We start from the raw sequence: 18,338 nt of genomic DNA on the forward strand, positions 1-18,338 counted from the left end.
TCTGTGCTTAGCTGTTGCAGTGCTTGCCTTGGAAGAGTGGATACATGGGTTTCATCAAGACAAGCTCTAATTCTTCCTCATTAATGTTCCAATGGCAGTATACAGTTCTTTTCCCCTTGCTTCTCAGAGACCACGCAGAGTATCAAGTTCCACCTACCAAAGAAGTGAGATTCCTGAGGTAGCTACTTAACCAGAAGATCATTTGTCTGCAGATTTTGCAGACAGGCATACAAGCAGGTGGTACTCCTACTAAAGTTGTTAGGTTTTTGTTAGCTTACATCATGCTGAATTTGGACTATTGGTGAAATTTAAGGCATAGTTTTCTTTTTCAGGGTCTGTATTTTATTTTGCATTTGTCTCTTTTTTCTTGGACCTTTTGTTGATTTGTATACTGCACGTGTGCTTATATGTTTTGCTTTGTTTTATAAGTTTCTACTGTAGATAGAATTTTGTTTTTGGATCATGGTTTACAAAACGTGTTTTAAACTAAGTATTCTTAATTGTATTCATCCCTGTGGGATTTTTTTGTTTGTTTTTTTAAAGATTTTCTTTTATTTTAGCAAATCTATGAAAAGGGATATGTAATTTTCTGGTGAAATGTGGATATCCTTCTAAGTAGCATTCCCTATAAATAAAAAAAGGGATAGGTTATCACTGTTTTGTCTTTCAGTGCATATGAATGATTTGAAAGACCACTTATCTTCCATGGTACTGATACATTTTAATTCATGCTTAGTTCCTATTTACTGTATCTTGTACCATTTGTGCTTGATGGATTTTACAAGAGTTATAATTTCTTCTGTTTAGTTGCTGCCAACATGTCCTTTTCAGTGAAAGAAAAGATAGCGAACATATATAATTTAAAGTTTATAAAAGAGTCGTAACTCTGGTTTGTTGTTGTTTTTTTTTTTTAAGATATCCTTTTTATGTGAGATCCTTAAGTTTGTAGCACAATAATTCTTATGAAAGTTTTTCAGTCACACTCAATTATATTTACTTAGCTTTGTAGTATGCGTTATATCTTTCAACAGATACTTTCCTTAACTCCCGTAACAGCCTTTCATTTTCCTAACCTCCTAAAAAAATCAGTTTGAATATATGTGTCTGTTTTAATTTCAACTGCCAGTCATGTTTTTTTTTTTTACTATTCGAGAAAAGACAAATTGAATAAACAAAAACTAATTTAAAAACAGATTGGATAATAGTATGAATGAATGTCCTTAAGAATACATTTTGTTCATTTAATTTTGCTGAACATACTTTCTGGGCATATGTATGTATAGGGGCCTACCAAATTCACAGTCCATTTTGGTCAATTTCATGGTCACAGGATTTTTAAAATTGTAAATTTTGTGTTTTCAGCTATTTAAATGTGAAATTTTACAGTGTTGTATTTGTAAGGATCCCGACCCAAAAAGGAGTTGTGGAGGGATCACAAAGTTATTATGGTGAGGTTGCGGTACCTCAGCCCTTACTTCTGCACTGCTTCTGGTGGCGGCGCTGCCTTCAGAGCCGGGCAGCTGGAAAGTGGCAATTGCTGGTCACGAGCCCAGGAAGAGCTGCTGTAAGCAGCAGCACAGAAGTAAGGATGCCATGGTATGGTACTTCTGTGCTGCCGCCTGCAGAGCTGGGCCCTCAGTCAGCAGCTGCCACTTTCTAGCCATCCAGCTCTGAAGGCACATTGCAGAAGTAAGGGTGGCATGGTATGGTATTGCCATCCTTACTTCTATGCTATTACTGGCAGGCAGCTGCCTTCAGAGCTGGGCATGTGGCCAACAGCCGCCACTGTCTGGCCACCCAGCTCTGAAGACAATGCAGAAGTAAGGGTGGCAATACCGCAACCCCTCCACAACTACCTTTTGGATCAGGATCCCGAATTTGAAAAACACTGGTCTCCCCTGTGAAATCTGTGTAGTATAGGGTAAAAGCACACACAAGACCAGATTTCATGGGAGGAGACCAGATTTCACGGTCCATGACGTGTTTTTCATGACCAAGTATTTTGTAGGATCCTATGTATGTACAAGGACTTGGCATGTATAACTGCCCAATTTATGCCTGTTTATGTATTAAGATGGTTGTCCAGCAATTGCATCATCCAGGAAAGTGAAGGTGTAAAAACAAACAACTGTTTTTAGGACTTGATCTATCAAAATGGGATTTGACAACACTTAGCACTTTGCAAGATCAGGCCCTTAGTAGATTCAGCAGATTATTTTTCTCAAAGCAATAAAGGATGATATGAACAGAATTCAGTTCTCTCAAACGGCTCATAGAGAGTAGGTCTGTGTGTTTTAAAAAAAAAACCACTTGCTTTCTTATCAGTACTGAATAATATGCCTTTTAACTATGAATTAAACCTCAGCTAAAACATTTGAGAACAATACAAAAGCATCATGTAGTAGTACTAAATTTTTCCTTCAGTGCACACAGGTGAAAGTCTAGCATTACAAGAAAAGTGTTCCATGTAGACACTTCCATTGACTTTCTGATGTTAATTTTGTAAGTTTAATGAAAAGCCAGAAACTAACACTTCATTTTGATTTTCTTTGTAAAAATAATTTTAAAATTGAGATAACCTGGGGAACAAAATGGCTGCTGTTAGTGCTCTGGTTTTCGTACAGCTGGTAGGTGCTGTGCGCACTTTACCATTGACTTAAGTCACTGCAAAGCCATTGAAGTCAGTGGAGTGAACATCTCCCTGTATAAACTGTAGGTGCTTTTTATTCTTTAGAAGAGCATAGAAAATTAAATTTACAGTATAATATAGGAGCAGATTAATGATTTAAGAACATGTATATTGACTGACAGATTATGTACATTTTAATGCTTCTGCTGGCTCTAGAAAGAAGAGTTTAAATAAATTAAGTAATTTTCAAGTAAACCACAAGAACTTTAATTTTTTTATAGAAAATTAGTGTCAGTTAATAATAATGTACAATTCATGGTTAACAGAATTTAATAAAATATACGACAAAGCCCTGTCTGGGATGATTTAGTTGGGGATTGGTCCTTCTTTGAGCAGGGGATTGGGCTAGTTGATGACCTCCTGAGGTCCCTTCCAACTCTGATATTCTATGATTCTGTCTTGCTGAAAGGTACTTATAACACTTCTGAAGGAATTTATTTCCATTAACAGTACTTTTGTCCTTTTTTCCTTTCTTTATTACAAGTGTCCATCTAAGCTTCTCTCTGCTATATACCGTGTATCAATCTTGAATGTTTAATCTGATTTCCTTTTCTTGTGAAGTCCCAATTTATTGCGTGTTCCATACTGATGTCAAAGAATGTTTTAGAGAACTTTTGTTTTAACTTAGTTTCAGATTCTAACTCTGATAAATTTAATCAAGATGCAATACCTTGTCAATATAAAGTCCAGATTACATTCTTCAGTAAAGTATCTTATGTGGGGGGGAGTGTTGGGAAATTGTGTTAAAATTGCTTAAGGAAGAAAGCAATATCCTGTGTCTGAATAGTTTTAAATACTTATGGTATAAAAGTTATTGCTAAAATATTAATGCTACCATAGGTATTTGTAAGCACTTTTGAGTAGAGATGTCATGCATTAAGTACATTTTACTTTTTTACTCCCATTTTATGAGAATAATTTAGTATGTTTTTGTAGATATTTTGACTTGCACTAATTGCACTAACTTAACCTTCCATAGCTTCAAGAATTTGAGACTGCTATCAAACAAAGAGATGATATTATCACACAGCTTACTACTAATCTACAGCAAGCACGGAAAGAAAAGGATGAAACACTGAGGGAATTTTTAGAGCTTACTGAGCAAAGCCAGAAACTGCAAATTCAGTTTCAGCATGTAAGTTTTATTGCTAACAAGATTTCATCAGGTTTGATGAAAGAGGGTCAATTTGAATAACAAAATCCATGAAGTATTACTTCCTTTAGAAACAAAATCAGTGTTCTTCCATGTAAACTTTTGAAAATTTGGACCCAAGAGTAGGGATCTACAGTGATTAAAAGACTTGGTATTTGCCAATAGTTACCACATTGTAGTATCTGGAATATTGCACTCATTTCCTATAATACAATAGGAAATAATGTGGTTTCACTTCTATTGCGTGATAGTAACTGTTGGTAAATACTGGCTTTCTAATGGCAACCACTGTAGAAAGGAAAACTTACCTGTAATAACTGTTCTCAAAAGATTAGGAGTCAAATCCTTTCATCTTTGAAATCAATGGCAAAACTCCCATTGACTTCATTGGATTCAGGATTTCACCCTAGAGTCTTATTAGAGGCTCAGTCACACCCCTTTCTCTGCTGGAATTGAAGATTATTCCATTGTTCCTTTTTATTACATATTTTTATATTAATTTGTTCAAGAAGGAACTGATGATTGAGTATAATGGTAGCCACAGAGGCTTCATCATTATTCATTTGTGCTGCAGTTGAATGTTTTAATATTTTGAGCTGTTGAACACTCAAAGGTAACTTCCACAAGCTTCAAGCATGGCGTTGTGAATCTACAGTATTTCACATACTGATTTCTGAGAATTAACAATTGCAGGTGCAAGGCATATTATCGCTTCAAAGTGACTTCCTAATATACTGCTGCCCTGTGCTAGTTGGCCATAAAACATATTTTGAGATATGCCTGCAAATGAACAACAGATATATGGGATGGATTTAAGCAGCGGGCCACAATGGTATTGATTTTACACACTGAAGAGGCACTTTATGCCTACCCACCTCTCTCACATACCAGGTGTCTAATTGGTTGCAGTGCAGGGTTACAGGATTCCCACCATATATCCCAGGGGTAGGCAACCTATGGCATGTGTGCCGAAGGCGGCACGCGAGCTGATTTTTAGTGGCACTCACACTGCCCTGGTCCTGGCCACTGGTCGGGGGCAGGGGGGGCTCTGCATTTTAATTTAATTTTAAATGAAGCTTCATAAACATTTTAAAAATGTTATTTACTTTACATACAACAATAGTTTAGTTATATATTATAGATTTATAGAAAGAGACCTTCTAAAAACATTAAAATGTGTTACTGGCATGCGAAACCTTAACTTAGAGTGAATAAATGAAGACTCGGCACACCACTTCTGAAAGGTTGCCGACCCGATATAACCAGTAGTTCTTAGGATTCAGTTTGCTTTTAAATCCTCTCTGCATCCCCCTGAGTGAAGAGGGCAGAGATTACCAAGAGGGAACCTCAATCTGAAAATCTTCCAGGTCTCCCCTTCTCCTATAGGCCCAAGGTCTACCAATGAAATCCTGAATTTCATTTACCTGTGGGAGCTGGCCCTTTTAACCTTTATTTGCACTGGCCACATGTTGTGACAAGCTAAACAGTCATTCCTTTCATATTAAATCTTAAAATCTATTGCATACAACCCAACTGTACCTCCATGATGCTACAAAGAAAGTGAAAAAAACCCAGTAGACATAGGCTAATTTGATCCAATGGAAAAAATTCCTTCACAAACCCAAAACGGGTGATCAGTGACACATGCAACATCCTGAAAAACACAACTCCTATACAACTAAGAGGACGGGGGAGGGCAGGGCAACTAACAGGAACAAAAGGCTGTTGAAAAGCCCAGGAGAGTATAAATATGGGTGAGAGGGCACACAAGAGCCAATCAGCTAGCCAGATCACTCATCCCCAGCCAATGGGAAGGCAGTCGACTTGAGATGGAGGGACAGTCACCCCTTTTACCACACAAGTATATTGGCATCGCCCATCCCTTCTGGGCCTTGTGTTGCATCCCTAGCAGTCGTTCAAGATCTCTCCCCTGAGGACTATGGGGGGAAGCAGCAGCAATGTAATACTGAGCTTGAAAGAATAATTTGCTGGCTATTCCAACATGATGAACACCATTCCATTGCTACTAAAAGAGAAGACAGTGTGACAAACAAATTTCAAACAGTCTTTCCCTGCTTATAGATAAACTGAGCAAATGGGAGGATTGCTGGTTTAGAAAACTCTGACCTGCGTATGTTTTTTTTATGAGTAAGTTACAGGCAAGTGAAGCCTTAAGGAATACCAGCCATAGTAGTACAGCTGCGGATTTATTGCAAGCCAAACAACAGATCCTTACACATCAGCAACAGCTAGAAGAACAAGAATATCTACTGAAGAATTACCAAAAAAAGAATAAAGAATTTGAAGTACAAATTACACTTCTGCAAGACCGAATCAGTGTCTATGAAATGGTAGGTTTCTTACTAGACTGAAACCTGTTACTATTGACTTGATGTTAAAAGAACAAGAAATACTTGTGGCACCTTAGAGACTAACAAATTTATTTGAGCATAAGCTTTCGTGGACTAAAACCCACTACATCGGATGCATCTGCTGTTACTGTTACTGTACTGTACTACATCAGATGCATCTGCACCTTCCCCCACATTGTAAATGTTATTCTTGTGTATATTTCCCTTTATAACTTCTAATTTCTGAAGAAAAGTAGTTTGTATGGGAAACTAATTCTATAAGAATAGTTTTCAACTAACTAAGCCAAACATATTTGAAATGCAAATGAAGCACTGGAAAAATTAAAGTGATCTTGAACCATAATTCATTCCCAATGCAGAGAAAATTATTGAAATTGAGTAGCAAATGGTTTAGATCTAATTTTAGAAATGGTTACAGAGTAACGATGTTTTAAAGAAGAAATTTTAAGTATAATATTCAAAGGTTAAAAACATTCAAATATTTGAGATGCCAAACGTTAAAATATAGCATGTTTTTGCTTTTTAAAGGAGAAACACAAAAATGAAAGAGAAGATTCTAATAAAAAACTACAAGAAAAAGAAGCACTAATTGGAGAGCTGAAAGCAAAAATAATAGAAGAAGAAAAAAATGCATTTCAGGTGAAGGAAAAATTATCAGATGCCAATAAATCACTTGAGGAATTAAAAGAACAGATTGTACAAAAGAATCAAGAGGCAAATAATGTGAGACTACAACTGGCTAACTGCAAGCAAAAAGAAAGACAATGTTCTGATGAAATAAAACAGTTAATGGGTACTGTGGAAGAATTACAGAAGCGATGCCATAAAGACAGCCAATTTGAAACTGACATTGTACAAAGAATGGAATTAGAAACACAAAGGAGACTGGCACAACTTCAGGCAGAATTAGATGAGATGTACGGGCAGCAGATTGTACAAATGAAGCAAGAGTTAATTAAGCAACATGCATTAGAAATTGAAGAACTTCTTGCCCAACAAAAAATAGAGCTGGAGAAAACTTTAAATCCATGTTCAAGTGATAATATTAATGAAGATCAAGTACATTTAATGAATATTGCGATTAATGAATTGAATATGAAATTGCAAGATGCTAATTATCAAAAGGAAAAAATAAAGCAAGATTTGTCAAAACAACTGGAAGAAATTTCAGCAGAAAATTCTCTTCAACAAACACAAATTGAAAATCTTTTTCAAGAACTGACCTTTGCAAGAGAGCAGATTCAGAGAGCCAAGCAAACCATAATGGACAAAGAATGCAGATTAAATGAAGCAGATAAATACCAGCTTATGACTGAAGATCTGAAAGCTCAGCTTGCTTCTGCATCTGAGCTCAGGAAAGAGTTAGAATTAAAACACGAGGCAGAAGTCACAAATTATAAAATAAAACTTGAAATGCTAGAGAGAGAGAAGGATGAAGTTTTGGACAGAATGGCTGAATCTCAAGAAGCTGAATTAGAGAGACTGAGGACACAGCTTCTGTTTAGTCATGAAGAAGAACTGTCCAAACTTAGAGAAGACTTACAACAAGAGCACAGAATAAACATTGAAATTCTTAAAAATAACTTGGCCACACACTATAAACAGCAATTAGAAGGAACACAAAATGAAATGAGTCAAAAGATAGAAGCTATGCAATTTGAAAAGGACAACTTAATAACAAAGCAAAGTCAGCTGTTGTTGGAGATTTCAAAGCTAAAAGATTTGCAGCAGTCTGTTGTAAATTCTAAATCGGAAGAAATGACTCTTCAAATACAGGAACTCCAAAAGGAGATTGATGTTCTTAGGCAGGAAGAAAAAGAAAAGGGTACACTTGAACAAGAAGTTCAAGAGTTGCAACTTAAAACTGAATTGTTGGAGAAACAAATGAAAGAGAAAGAAGTTAGCCTTCAAAAAAAATGTACAGAGCTTGAGACACAAAATAACCTTCTTATAGATGAAAATAGAGCTTTAGAGGAGAAATTAAAACATATTTTGGTAACTTCAGAAGAAAATTTGATTTTCACAGACAGTGTTAATTCTAAGTCAGAGAACCTTGACCTGCAAAAAAGAATAGAAAAGCTAATGGCTGAAAATGAGCAGCTTGTAAAACAAGACATTGAACTCAAAGCAGAAATTGAAAGGCAAAAGAATACTTTTTCATTTGCTGAGAAAAATTTTGAAGCTAGTTATCAAGAGCTGCAGGAAGAATATGCTTGTCTTCTAAAGATAAAAGCTGATTTAGAGGAGAGCAAAAACAAAGAGGAAGCTGAATATAAAACCAAGCTTAAGGCTCTGACTGAAGAGCTTCAGCATTTACAAAGCTATGAACTGGTTGTATTGAAAACTAAAAGTTCAATCTTTGAAGGCTCTAAAGAAGACAAAATATGCAGAGCAGAAACTTTTGAAGTTGGAGAAGTTGTTGAGAAAGATACTACAGAACTTATGGAAAAGCTTGAGGTAGCCCAGCGTGAAAAAGTGGAACTGTCCTTGAGACTTTCAGATCTTTCTGAACAATTAAAGTTAAAACATAGTGAAATTTGTCAATTAAGCGAAGAAGTTAAATCTTTAAAACAAGAGAAAGAACAAGTTTTAGTAATATGTAAAAAACTAGAAGTCATGATTAGCCACAGTCAGACAGAAAATGTTAACATTTTTGAACAGAAGACAAAATATTCTAACGAAGAAGCTCAAGCAGATGCTATACCTGTGTCTGAAACTAGGAATCTAAAATTTGATTCCAGCAATGAATTTAGTGAGGAAATAAAAGTAAGAGAAGATAATCTGAGTTTATGTAAAGATTCAGATCATCGTGTAACAGAGAAGGAAATTCAGCAAATTTTGAATCCAGAGCAGCAATCACTGTTGGATCATCTGCACCAGATGACTGACACACTAGAAGGAGAAACGTCACTACTGGCCATTACACAGCATGAAAATGATCAGCTTCAGCAGCAACTCGATATATTAAAATCTGAACAGGTATGTTTATAGAAACCTGTGTGGTAAAGAAAGTTACCGGGAGTACATCTGTGCAAACTAATGCAAGTTAATGTTTATCTTAAATATGCCTTTTGCTTCTGGGCTTTTGTTTGTTGTGAATATGTTGATTAGTGGTTAACAGGGTGAGGGTCATAGGAGTGGTCTATTTCATAGCTGTATGTTTAAGAATTCTCAAGGAGTGTGTGAAGGGATTCCTTTTTAATGAATGTATGAATAGATCAAAAGAAATAAAATACTAAATTTAGTGAAAGTAGCAAAAAATATTAAACTAAAATTAAGCTTTCAGTTTTGGTAAATTTTTTGTCATCAGTTAAATTATTATGAAGCAAAACCTAATAGTTGCATTTTGTCTTCAATACAATTGTAACATCCTATCTTACTCAAAGAAAGTAAAAGTTTTAATGTTTCTAGATTTTTGTTGGAGAGATGAGGAAAGAGTTGATTATTTTTTCCAAGACACTTCTACCTTTTTTATGATTAGTTTTCCAGCTCTCCAGTACACACACTCAAACAAAAATTAGGAAGAAATGCAGACAATTCACTATACTTTCTCACTAATTATGTTAGATTAAACTTGCAAAACAAAATGTAGAACCTTTAACAACCCACTGCCACTACATTAATGTTCTCTCAATTTAATTTTTCTGGATGGGAAGTGGAGAAATGGAAGGTGAATATATTTTTATATTTAATATTATATTTTAATATCAGAAGATCTTAGAAGCCAGTTGGGCCTCCACCTAACCTCCATTTTTGGAGGTCCAGTTATGCCTGCATTTTTATATCTATGCTAAATTGCAAGTACAAATACATATAGTACTATATCTGCTTGCTTGGTGCAAACAGACAGTTAGATATTTTACTAATATTTAAACAGAGACAGGCATCAAAAATCTGGCCTTAAACCTACACATAGTGATTCAGTAAATATTGTAGCAAAAGTTAGATTTTTCATAGGCACTAATACCTTAGACTTTGTCCTTGACCAGGTTTTTTAGGTTATCATATGTATTTCTTGACAATTTTAAAATAGTTTACTGTTAAGAGTCCACATGACTATTATTACCAAAGTGGATATCAGGCTAACTTTTTACTTGTCCTTCCTCAGTTGTGATGTATGCTTCTTAGCCTTAGCCAAAGATCTGGGCCATAGAGTCCAATGCTAAATTCAGTGCACTGTGTGCTAATGTAGAAAAATAGAGACGAAAAATAAAATGAGGTTTGAAATAACAAGAAAAATTACTAGAGTATCCAAATTTACAAAATATAATTTAATATATAAATGATACAGGTCTCTGACTATCTCACTGGCTTGAGAATTGATGCTATTTCTTGCCTTTCCAGTCAAGCACACAGCATGATTTGTGAGGGGACAGCTGTGCTTTTAAACTAAGAACTCAGCCCTTTAATCCACTCACTGAATAAATTTGGGACTGTGTTTCTATTCCAAGTCAAGCTTCTCTCCAGACTACCTAACTGACTTATCATTCCTCTGAAAATTTTCTTGAAAACTGTCATGCCACCATTGTAGTCTCTGGCACATGCCCATTGAATTTCATATCAGTTCACTAAGTAATAGTGATTTTTCAAAGGAAAATATGATTTGTAAGTATGCTTTACGTTACTGAATTACTGGAGCAAAAATGTGCAGATATATTTTGAATTTAGGAAATCTCTTAATTATTGTACAGATTTGGTTTATGACTGCAAATAAAAACTAGATAATAGTTAACAAATGTTTCAATGTTAATATTATGTTTAGGTGTTGGGTGGACATATTTAAAATTATTATTGTATAAAATTAACAGCTTGTAATGAAATACAGAAAATTTGGACTTTCTTGCTCCCTTATTTTTCACTCTTTGCGATATCTGTATTTCCATTCAAAGGCTGATTTACGGCTACAGATGGAGGCCCAGCGCATTTGTCTCTCTCTGGTTTATTCAGCTCATTTAGACGAGGTCCGTGAGTACTTGAAAGCTGAAAAAGAGAATGCACTCTGCAGCCTTAAAGAGGAGCTCATCTGCAGTAATGCACAAGAGATGAATGAGCTTAAGAAAATGCATCAACTGGAGCTCCAGACCTTGAAAGGTCAACAAGCAGGTATTTTGTTGAAAATGATAGGAGAGAAGTTCTCTATGAAAAATATTTCTTTAAAAGAGAGCATGTGACCAGAAAAGTTGGAGAAAATTTTTTTTTCAGTTGTCTAACAAAATAGTTTCTTCTATCCAATATTTCCTTTTTTATATTTAAATGTTTTAACTCAAATTATTGTAAAGTTACAAGAAGCCCATTATGTAGTACACACTGTGTTATTCAACATAATTTTGAAAAATCTTATGTAAGCTATCACTTTTATTATGATTATATTTATTAATAGATGATTGTATTCAATTTATTTTTTGCTATTTGTCTTAGGGCAATCATTTTAGAGGGTTACATTAAAAAATGTTTAGGTTTGTATTCTGTATTGATATCATACTAGTTAAATGTAGTAACATAATACCTTCTTTGTCCTTTGTCTTAATTATGTCATTCCCCTCCTTGAATCCCTCCACTGGCTCCTTATCCACTGTTCAAGCTTGTTTATCACCACCTTCAAAGCTCTTCATAACTCTGCCCCTCCCTTCTTATCTGAGTGTGTCTCACTGCATTGCTATCGCCCCTATGGCTCCTCCATTGACTGCTCATTTGTCAATCACTTCTCTGCCTTCTGACATGTTTCCACCTATATAGTATCAACTTCCTGAACTTATTGACATATCACGCCATATTTAAGTCCCTCTTAAGGATCCATTTTTGTCATGCTGACTAAATCTAGTTGACATGTATATTAAGAAAAAAGTATATGCTCTTCTTTGAGTAATGTCCCTATGGGTGATCCTCTTCAGGTGAGCATGTGCCCCATGCACCTTTGGAGACTTGTGGTAGCAGTGTCTGTTCGGTTCACACATCCACACTTGCTATCCTCATGCCCCATACCAAGGATATATAGGGCATTGTTGATGAACTGTCCTCAGTTCCTTCTCAACCGCATTGGCCTGAGATAAAGTGTCTAGTGAAGTTACTTCTATCTAACTTACCCTTTGGAATAGTTTAGTTTAGTTTAGTTTTAACATAGCATTTAGTTTTACTAGTTTAGTTCAGTGTTTTATTTTCGGCATCTTTCACTTACCCCTCCTCAAGGGTTTCTCTCCTCAGAGGTTCTCCTTCTTTGAGGTAATCTTAAATCCTCAGGTTATGCCTGGTTCCCTTGGATTTAAACATTGTGTCACTTGTTGGGACCCTTTCCAGTTAGTGATGGTCACCCTTGTTTTAGACACTCACATTTCTTCTGAATATGAGATTTGCTCAGGGTTCAAAGGTAAATATAGAGAGAACAGGGAAATAAAGCTGGGGCTCCTCATGATGGAGCATTTCCTCTGACCTGCCTCAGACCCAGGGCTGGATACCACCTGCCCTGGTACAGCAGTCTTCCAGCAACCTCTGCAGCTTGATGACCCATAAGACTTTCACAGGAGAGACTAGGGGGAGAAAGCACCAAGGTATCTAGCAAGAGGAGCTCTAAATCTCAGAAATAAGTTGGTGCTTAGACCCTTGTTGGAGACCTTGTGCCCCAAGCAAGGGTAGTGCCAAGGCTCCACGCATTCCTGGTACCAAAGGTCCCTCAATGTGGAAGGATTTGGGTATTTCTAAGCCCTGCAGTACTCATCGATCACAGCTAAAGCCTGCCTCAGTACCATCCAAGCACAGTCAAGATGCTAGATTCTCTAAAGATTCTACAGCTAGGAGGACAGTAATGTCTATGGCCTCCACTTCTTCCTCACTGTGTACCATATCCAAATCGACAGTACAATCTGGTTGACAGTTATCCTTGCACCCTTCATCATCCTCAGTACCACTGTATTCTACTGGCAAGCCCTGCCAGGTTTCCACACAAATTCACCCAGTACTGCAGGAATATAGCTTTTCTAGGGACCTGTTCTTATCCAATGAATCTGAATCCCCCTTGCTTACAGACCCAAGAAGACTCTGGGTACCACAGTCTCACCTACCATGGTACTTCACTCCTCTCCAGTACCGACTGCTTCCCTGGTACCCACTGGAATGGATGGACAACCTGCAGTTGCACTACTGTCTGCATTTTCCATTCATTATGGGAACGAAAGCAGCTTTAACTGTCATATCTCTGTCCAAGGCTTATTTGACTACCAACCTAGACCCTGAAGTCCGTTCGGAGGAGATCCCAAGACACAAACAGCCTCGAGTATCTCACGTATTTCTTGGTATGACCTATCTTGGGTATCTTTTGCCTTTCCTTCTTGCCCCCCTCAGTGACCATACTGGAATCCCTGGGCTGCTTTTCAACAGTACTTTTCCAGAGCATCCAGCTACCCACATGCTGAACATCAAAAGTAACCATTTCCTGTTCCTCCCATTCCTTTATCTCATTCTCTGCTGCGGGAGGAATCCTTTGAGGAGCATGAGAACATTGCTGATGGTCAAATAAATATCTCTTTCTCCTCTCCTGATGAGGGAATCATGCCCCACTGCCTCTGATCACATGTGAATTACTCTAATCAGTTTCAAGACCTCATGCTGACACTCTTCAAATACCCTCAGAAAGACTACAGGAGATCCAACATAGACTCTTGGACATCCTACACACTGCTTCCTCCATCCAGGTAGCTGTGCCCATAAATAAGACTTCACTTCAATTGGCCAAGATGGTTTCACAAAGCCTGGCCACAATACCTCCAACTTGTAAGAGGACAGATAAAAAGAATTGCGTCCCTGCTAGTGGCTCAGAATTTCTGTTCACACATGTGGTACCCATCTCCTTTGTGGTGGATACAGTGAACGAGCATAATAGACAAAACCATCCTTCATGACAAAGAACAAAAATTGTTGGACCTCTTGAGTTGTAAGTATTATTCATCTACCCCCAGCAATTCAGGACTACTAACTACAGTTGCTTATTGCAACACACAACCATGTAAATTATTCAAAGTTTGACTATTTTATTGAATATTTGCCTTAGGAACACGAAGAGCAAATCAGGCCACCAGTGCCGAAGGTCAGCTCCTGGCAAGAACTTCTTTTCAGGCTTCTCTTGATGCGGCTGTTAACAGCAGCCTGCTCCATCTCTACAGCAGTTATCATGTGACATGCGTCCTGGCTATAATCATCAGGAACCTCTAGGCTATCCAGTGAATCAATGGATGAGTCCTTGCATTCCCTAAAGAATTTAAGAGCTACTCTATAACCACTAAGGATTTATACACTTGCAAATAAAAGGAGATTCAACAGGTCACAGACAGATCAAAGATCTCATTTTTCAGCTTACCGTAGATCTTCAGAACCTTCCAGGAAAAACTTAGGTTCCAGAAGGGAAAAACATCAGCCATTATGACTGTCGCAGTACAGTCATCTTCTTCAACTAAGGATTCATTCTGATACTGTATCTTCATCGAGGGCCATGAACAATCCCATTATCTGGATTTATAGTTGCATCAGCCTGCCTCCCACCAACTCTCCTCCTTTTGGAGATGATCTCTCCTATTTTTACTTCATGGGAGCAGATTACTTGCGGCAGATGGTTTTGGTAGTAATAACATTGGACTCATGTCTATGCATCTCCTCCTTCCCTGTCCTTTTTCAGAGAAATCTCATGAACATCTGCAGGGGCATGAAGTCCTGTCTTTTCTTCTGCACAAGCTCTGGCCATCTGGGGCTGACAGCCAGAACTCTTTTTTTTTTTTTTAAGGTACACATCTTGCATCCCACTGAAGGGAGGTGCCCAGTAGTTTGAAAACTGCTACTTTAGAGTCTCCCCAAGACAATTTGTCTCTTATGTGGAAAGAATTAAAGAGGCTCCCATTTTGACCCAGAGACTATTCAAGTGGGTTTTCAGCTGGACACTTGCTTGTTAAGAGGCTGCTAAGGTTCAGCTCCCTCCTATGCCCATTCCACCAAATTGCAATCTACTTCCATTGCCTTACTCCTAACAACACGCATTGCAGAAATCTGCAAAGCTGTCACATGGTCTTTGGTGCTCACTTTCTATAAACTATGCGCTAATACATGCCTCTAGGGCAGACACTGCCTTTGGTACTGCAGTTCTACAACAGCCTCAGACTGGGTTCCTCAGTACCCATCTCCTTTAAGGAATGCAGCTCAGGAGTCACTTAAAGTGGCACACCCATAAGGAAATTACTCAAAGAAGGAGAGGATACTTGTACAGTAATTAGAGTCCTTTGAGATTTTAGTCTTGTCGGTGCTACGCTACCTGCCCCCCTTCCCTTCTTTTTTGGAGTCTTGTTTCCATTAGACTTTGTAATACAGAAGGAACTGAGGGTAGTTCGTCTGACGCTGCCCTTAGTGAGGGGCACAAGGTTAGCTAGGGCGCATGTGTGGACCAAACAGGAACTGCTACCAAAAGTGGACCACCTAGGGTCAAATATTTAGAAAAACTGCAGTTATTCTACAAGGTAAGAAACATCTCCTTTCCCATTCCCCCAGTTTCTGTCTATTTGTCTGTCTGTCCACATTGTGAACCTTCTTGTCTGTTTGAAAAGTGTGTGACATCTAATGCATGCAACAATAAATAAGTTAATAATATTAATAATCTGTATTAATAGATGATGAAGGCAAATCTACAGTGATGCTTATAGAAAAGCTAAGCAAGGCAGTGTCTAAGGAATGCCTTAGGCTCACACAGGTAAGACTTTGTCAAAGAAACTATTTTACATAGGAGTTGTGAAAATCAAGAACTGTTTACATATTGATAGAATTATTTCTTCTTAGTTCTTCTCACCATCCCAACAAACTTTCATCAGAGCTTTTTCCTCTCCCAGTAATCCTTCAGTTTGAGACTGAGAAACCAGAACATTTTTCTTTCCTTCATGTATTTCCTCAACTCCTGTATTTTTCCCCACAATGTTTTGTATATAATGCTTCTGAAATCTTGCCGCCTTTCTGTAAACCTCTGCAAACGGCCAAAAATCATATATTCATAGATTTTAATTCCAGAAAGGACCATTATGATTAACTAGTCTGGCTTCTTGCAAAACACAGGCCAAAGTGCTTTACCCAGTAATTTCTGCATCAAGACCATAACTTCTCTTTGAGTTATAGCATATCTTTTAGTCTTGATTTGAAGACTTTGTGATGGAGCATCCACCTTGTCCCTTGGTATATTGTTCCAATGGTGAACTGTTTTGCTTTTTTTCTGCAAGATTAGTGAGTCTTCTATTATCAGAAATCTCTTCCCTAAATAGATGCTAAATCACCTCTTAACATTCTCTTACATAACCTAAATACATTGAGATTCTTTAGTCTTTCACTATAAGGCATGTTTTCCATAAATTCTTGTAACTCTGCTGAAATCTTTCAAATTTTTCAACATTTTTTTTGAAGTGTGGACACTAGAACTGGACACAGTATTCCAGTAATGGTCTTACTAATGCTATATCCCTAGGTAATACCACCTTCCTTCTCTTTCTTGGTAGTCCACTGCTTATCCATCCAAAAACTGTAGGCATAGTAGGTAGAGCATCACACTGGGAGTCTCTGTTCAGAGGATTATCAACCATGACTCCTGTCTCCTTTACAGAGTTACTGTTTTCCAGGATATAGTCCCCCATCTTAGAAATATGACCCACATTCTTTGTTCCTAAATGTATGACCTTGCATTTGGCTATGTTAAAACACATGTTGTTCAGATGAGCTCGCCTGACCAAGAAATGCCGGTCAACCTCTGTGACTGACCTATTCCCAGCATTATTTACCATTTCACCAATTTTTATGTAATCTGCAAATTTTATCAGGAATGATGTGTATTTTCTTTCAAATCATATCTAAAGATGTTGACTAACATTGGGCTGAGAACAGATTTCTGCAAGACCCCACTATAGACACACCCAAGATCATGATTTCACCATTTACAGTTACTTTTCTGTTATTTGTCAGTTAAGCAGTTTTTAATCTATTTAATATAGGCAGCATTGATTTTTGTCAGTGCTAATTTTTTTTATCAGAATGTCACACAGACTGAGTCAAATGCCTTTCAGAAGTCTATTATGTCAACACAGTTACCTTTATCACCAAACTTATGATATTAAAAAAATTCAAAGATGTACATATATTATCTTCCGCCATCCAAAACTGGGCAATTTACATGAAACTGGCCAAACTAGATATTTACTTTGAATATAAGAAAAAAACCCGGAGTCCTGCCTTCTTTACTTTTTGAGTCCATATGCTAGCTCTAGCAGAGTAATCACATAATTGCATAGATATTACCATTGTGTTCCCCCTCTCCTTACTCCTACCTTCTGTCCTGTGACCACCTCCTTACATAATGTCTAATCTCCTCTGAACAGAGATTGTGTCTTCTTTTTCTTTTGGGAGTACTTAATAAAATTGTGAGCACTGCTATACATTTGAAATAGTTATGTACAGGATATTCAAGTGACTTATGGTCAAAACAAGAGATATTGACACTTCTTAGTACAAAAAACTCCTCTCCATGTGAAGTTAGAGTTACTTCCCTGACTAAACAAGTTTTTATTGAATTGTATTCATGCTATACTAGTACTAGGGAGCAAATATAGGGAGAGATTGAAGTGGATTTCATTATGACTTACACACACCATCAAGGGAACTGTTAACTAAATTCCAGCTGCAGATGCTTTAGTATTAGTGATGTTAAGAGCCAAAAAGAACACAGCTTCACATTAAGTTTCCAGGTTGAATGTGTATGGCTGGCAGTTAGAGAAGCTATCCTTCTATTTGTAAGTTAAGCATATTTATTTTAGAAATCATTGAGTCAATAAACAAGGAACCCTACACTGCTGTTTCTGTAGTCATTTTTTTCAGGTAGCAATGCTTTCAGATGCTATACATATAAATCTTTTTTTTTCCTTCAGCCAACTCATTGTTCAAATGCCGTTCATCCTGGACAATCTAGCACCGATAAACTTGAGGCGTTCTTTTCCTTTGTGTTTACATGCATTTCATGCCATCCCCTTTGTTTGTGCTAGTCTGATGTATTCTTGAGACTAGATTGGATAATGACTTCTTCAAAAATCTTAGAAACACTTTTATAGCATTCTCGTAGATT

General features: G+C 37.1%; 1 protein-coding gene across 3 annotated transcripts in view; it reads left to right on the top strand.

Annotated features, from left to right (window-relative positions):
- AKAP9 (A-kinase anchoring protein 9) overlaps positions 1 to 18,338 on the top strand; it is a 204,250-nt gene that overhangs the window by 80,067 nt on the left and 105,845 nt on the right. For all 3 annotated transcript variants that reach the window (XM_030550534.1, XM_030550535.1, XM_030550536.1), the window contains exons 6-10: positions 3,669 to 3,824; positions 5,996 to 6,193; positions 6,743 to 9,193; positions 11,104 to 11,317; positions 15,856 to 15,935. In XM_030550534.1, coding sequence (XP_030406394.1) covers positions 3,669 to 3,824; positions 5,996 to 6,193; positions 6,743 to 9,193; positions 11,104 to 11,317; positions 15,856 to 15,935 — 3,099 coding nt within the window. The remainder of the gene's footprint in view (positions 1 to 3,668; positions 3,825 to 5,995; positions 6,194 to 6,742; positions 9,194 to 11,103; positions 11,318 to 15,855; positions 15,936 to 18,338) is intronic.

This window comes from Gopherus evgoodei, chromosome 2, assembly GCF_007399415.2.
Source record: "Gopherus evgoodei ecotype Sinaloan lineage chromosome 2, rGopEvg1_v1.p, whole genome shotgun sequence".
Taxonomy (NCBI): Eukaryota; Metazoa; Chordata; order Testudines; family Testudinidae; genus Gopherus; species Gopherus evgoodei.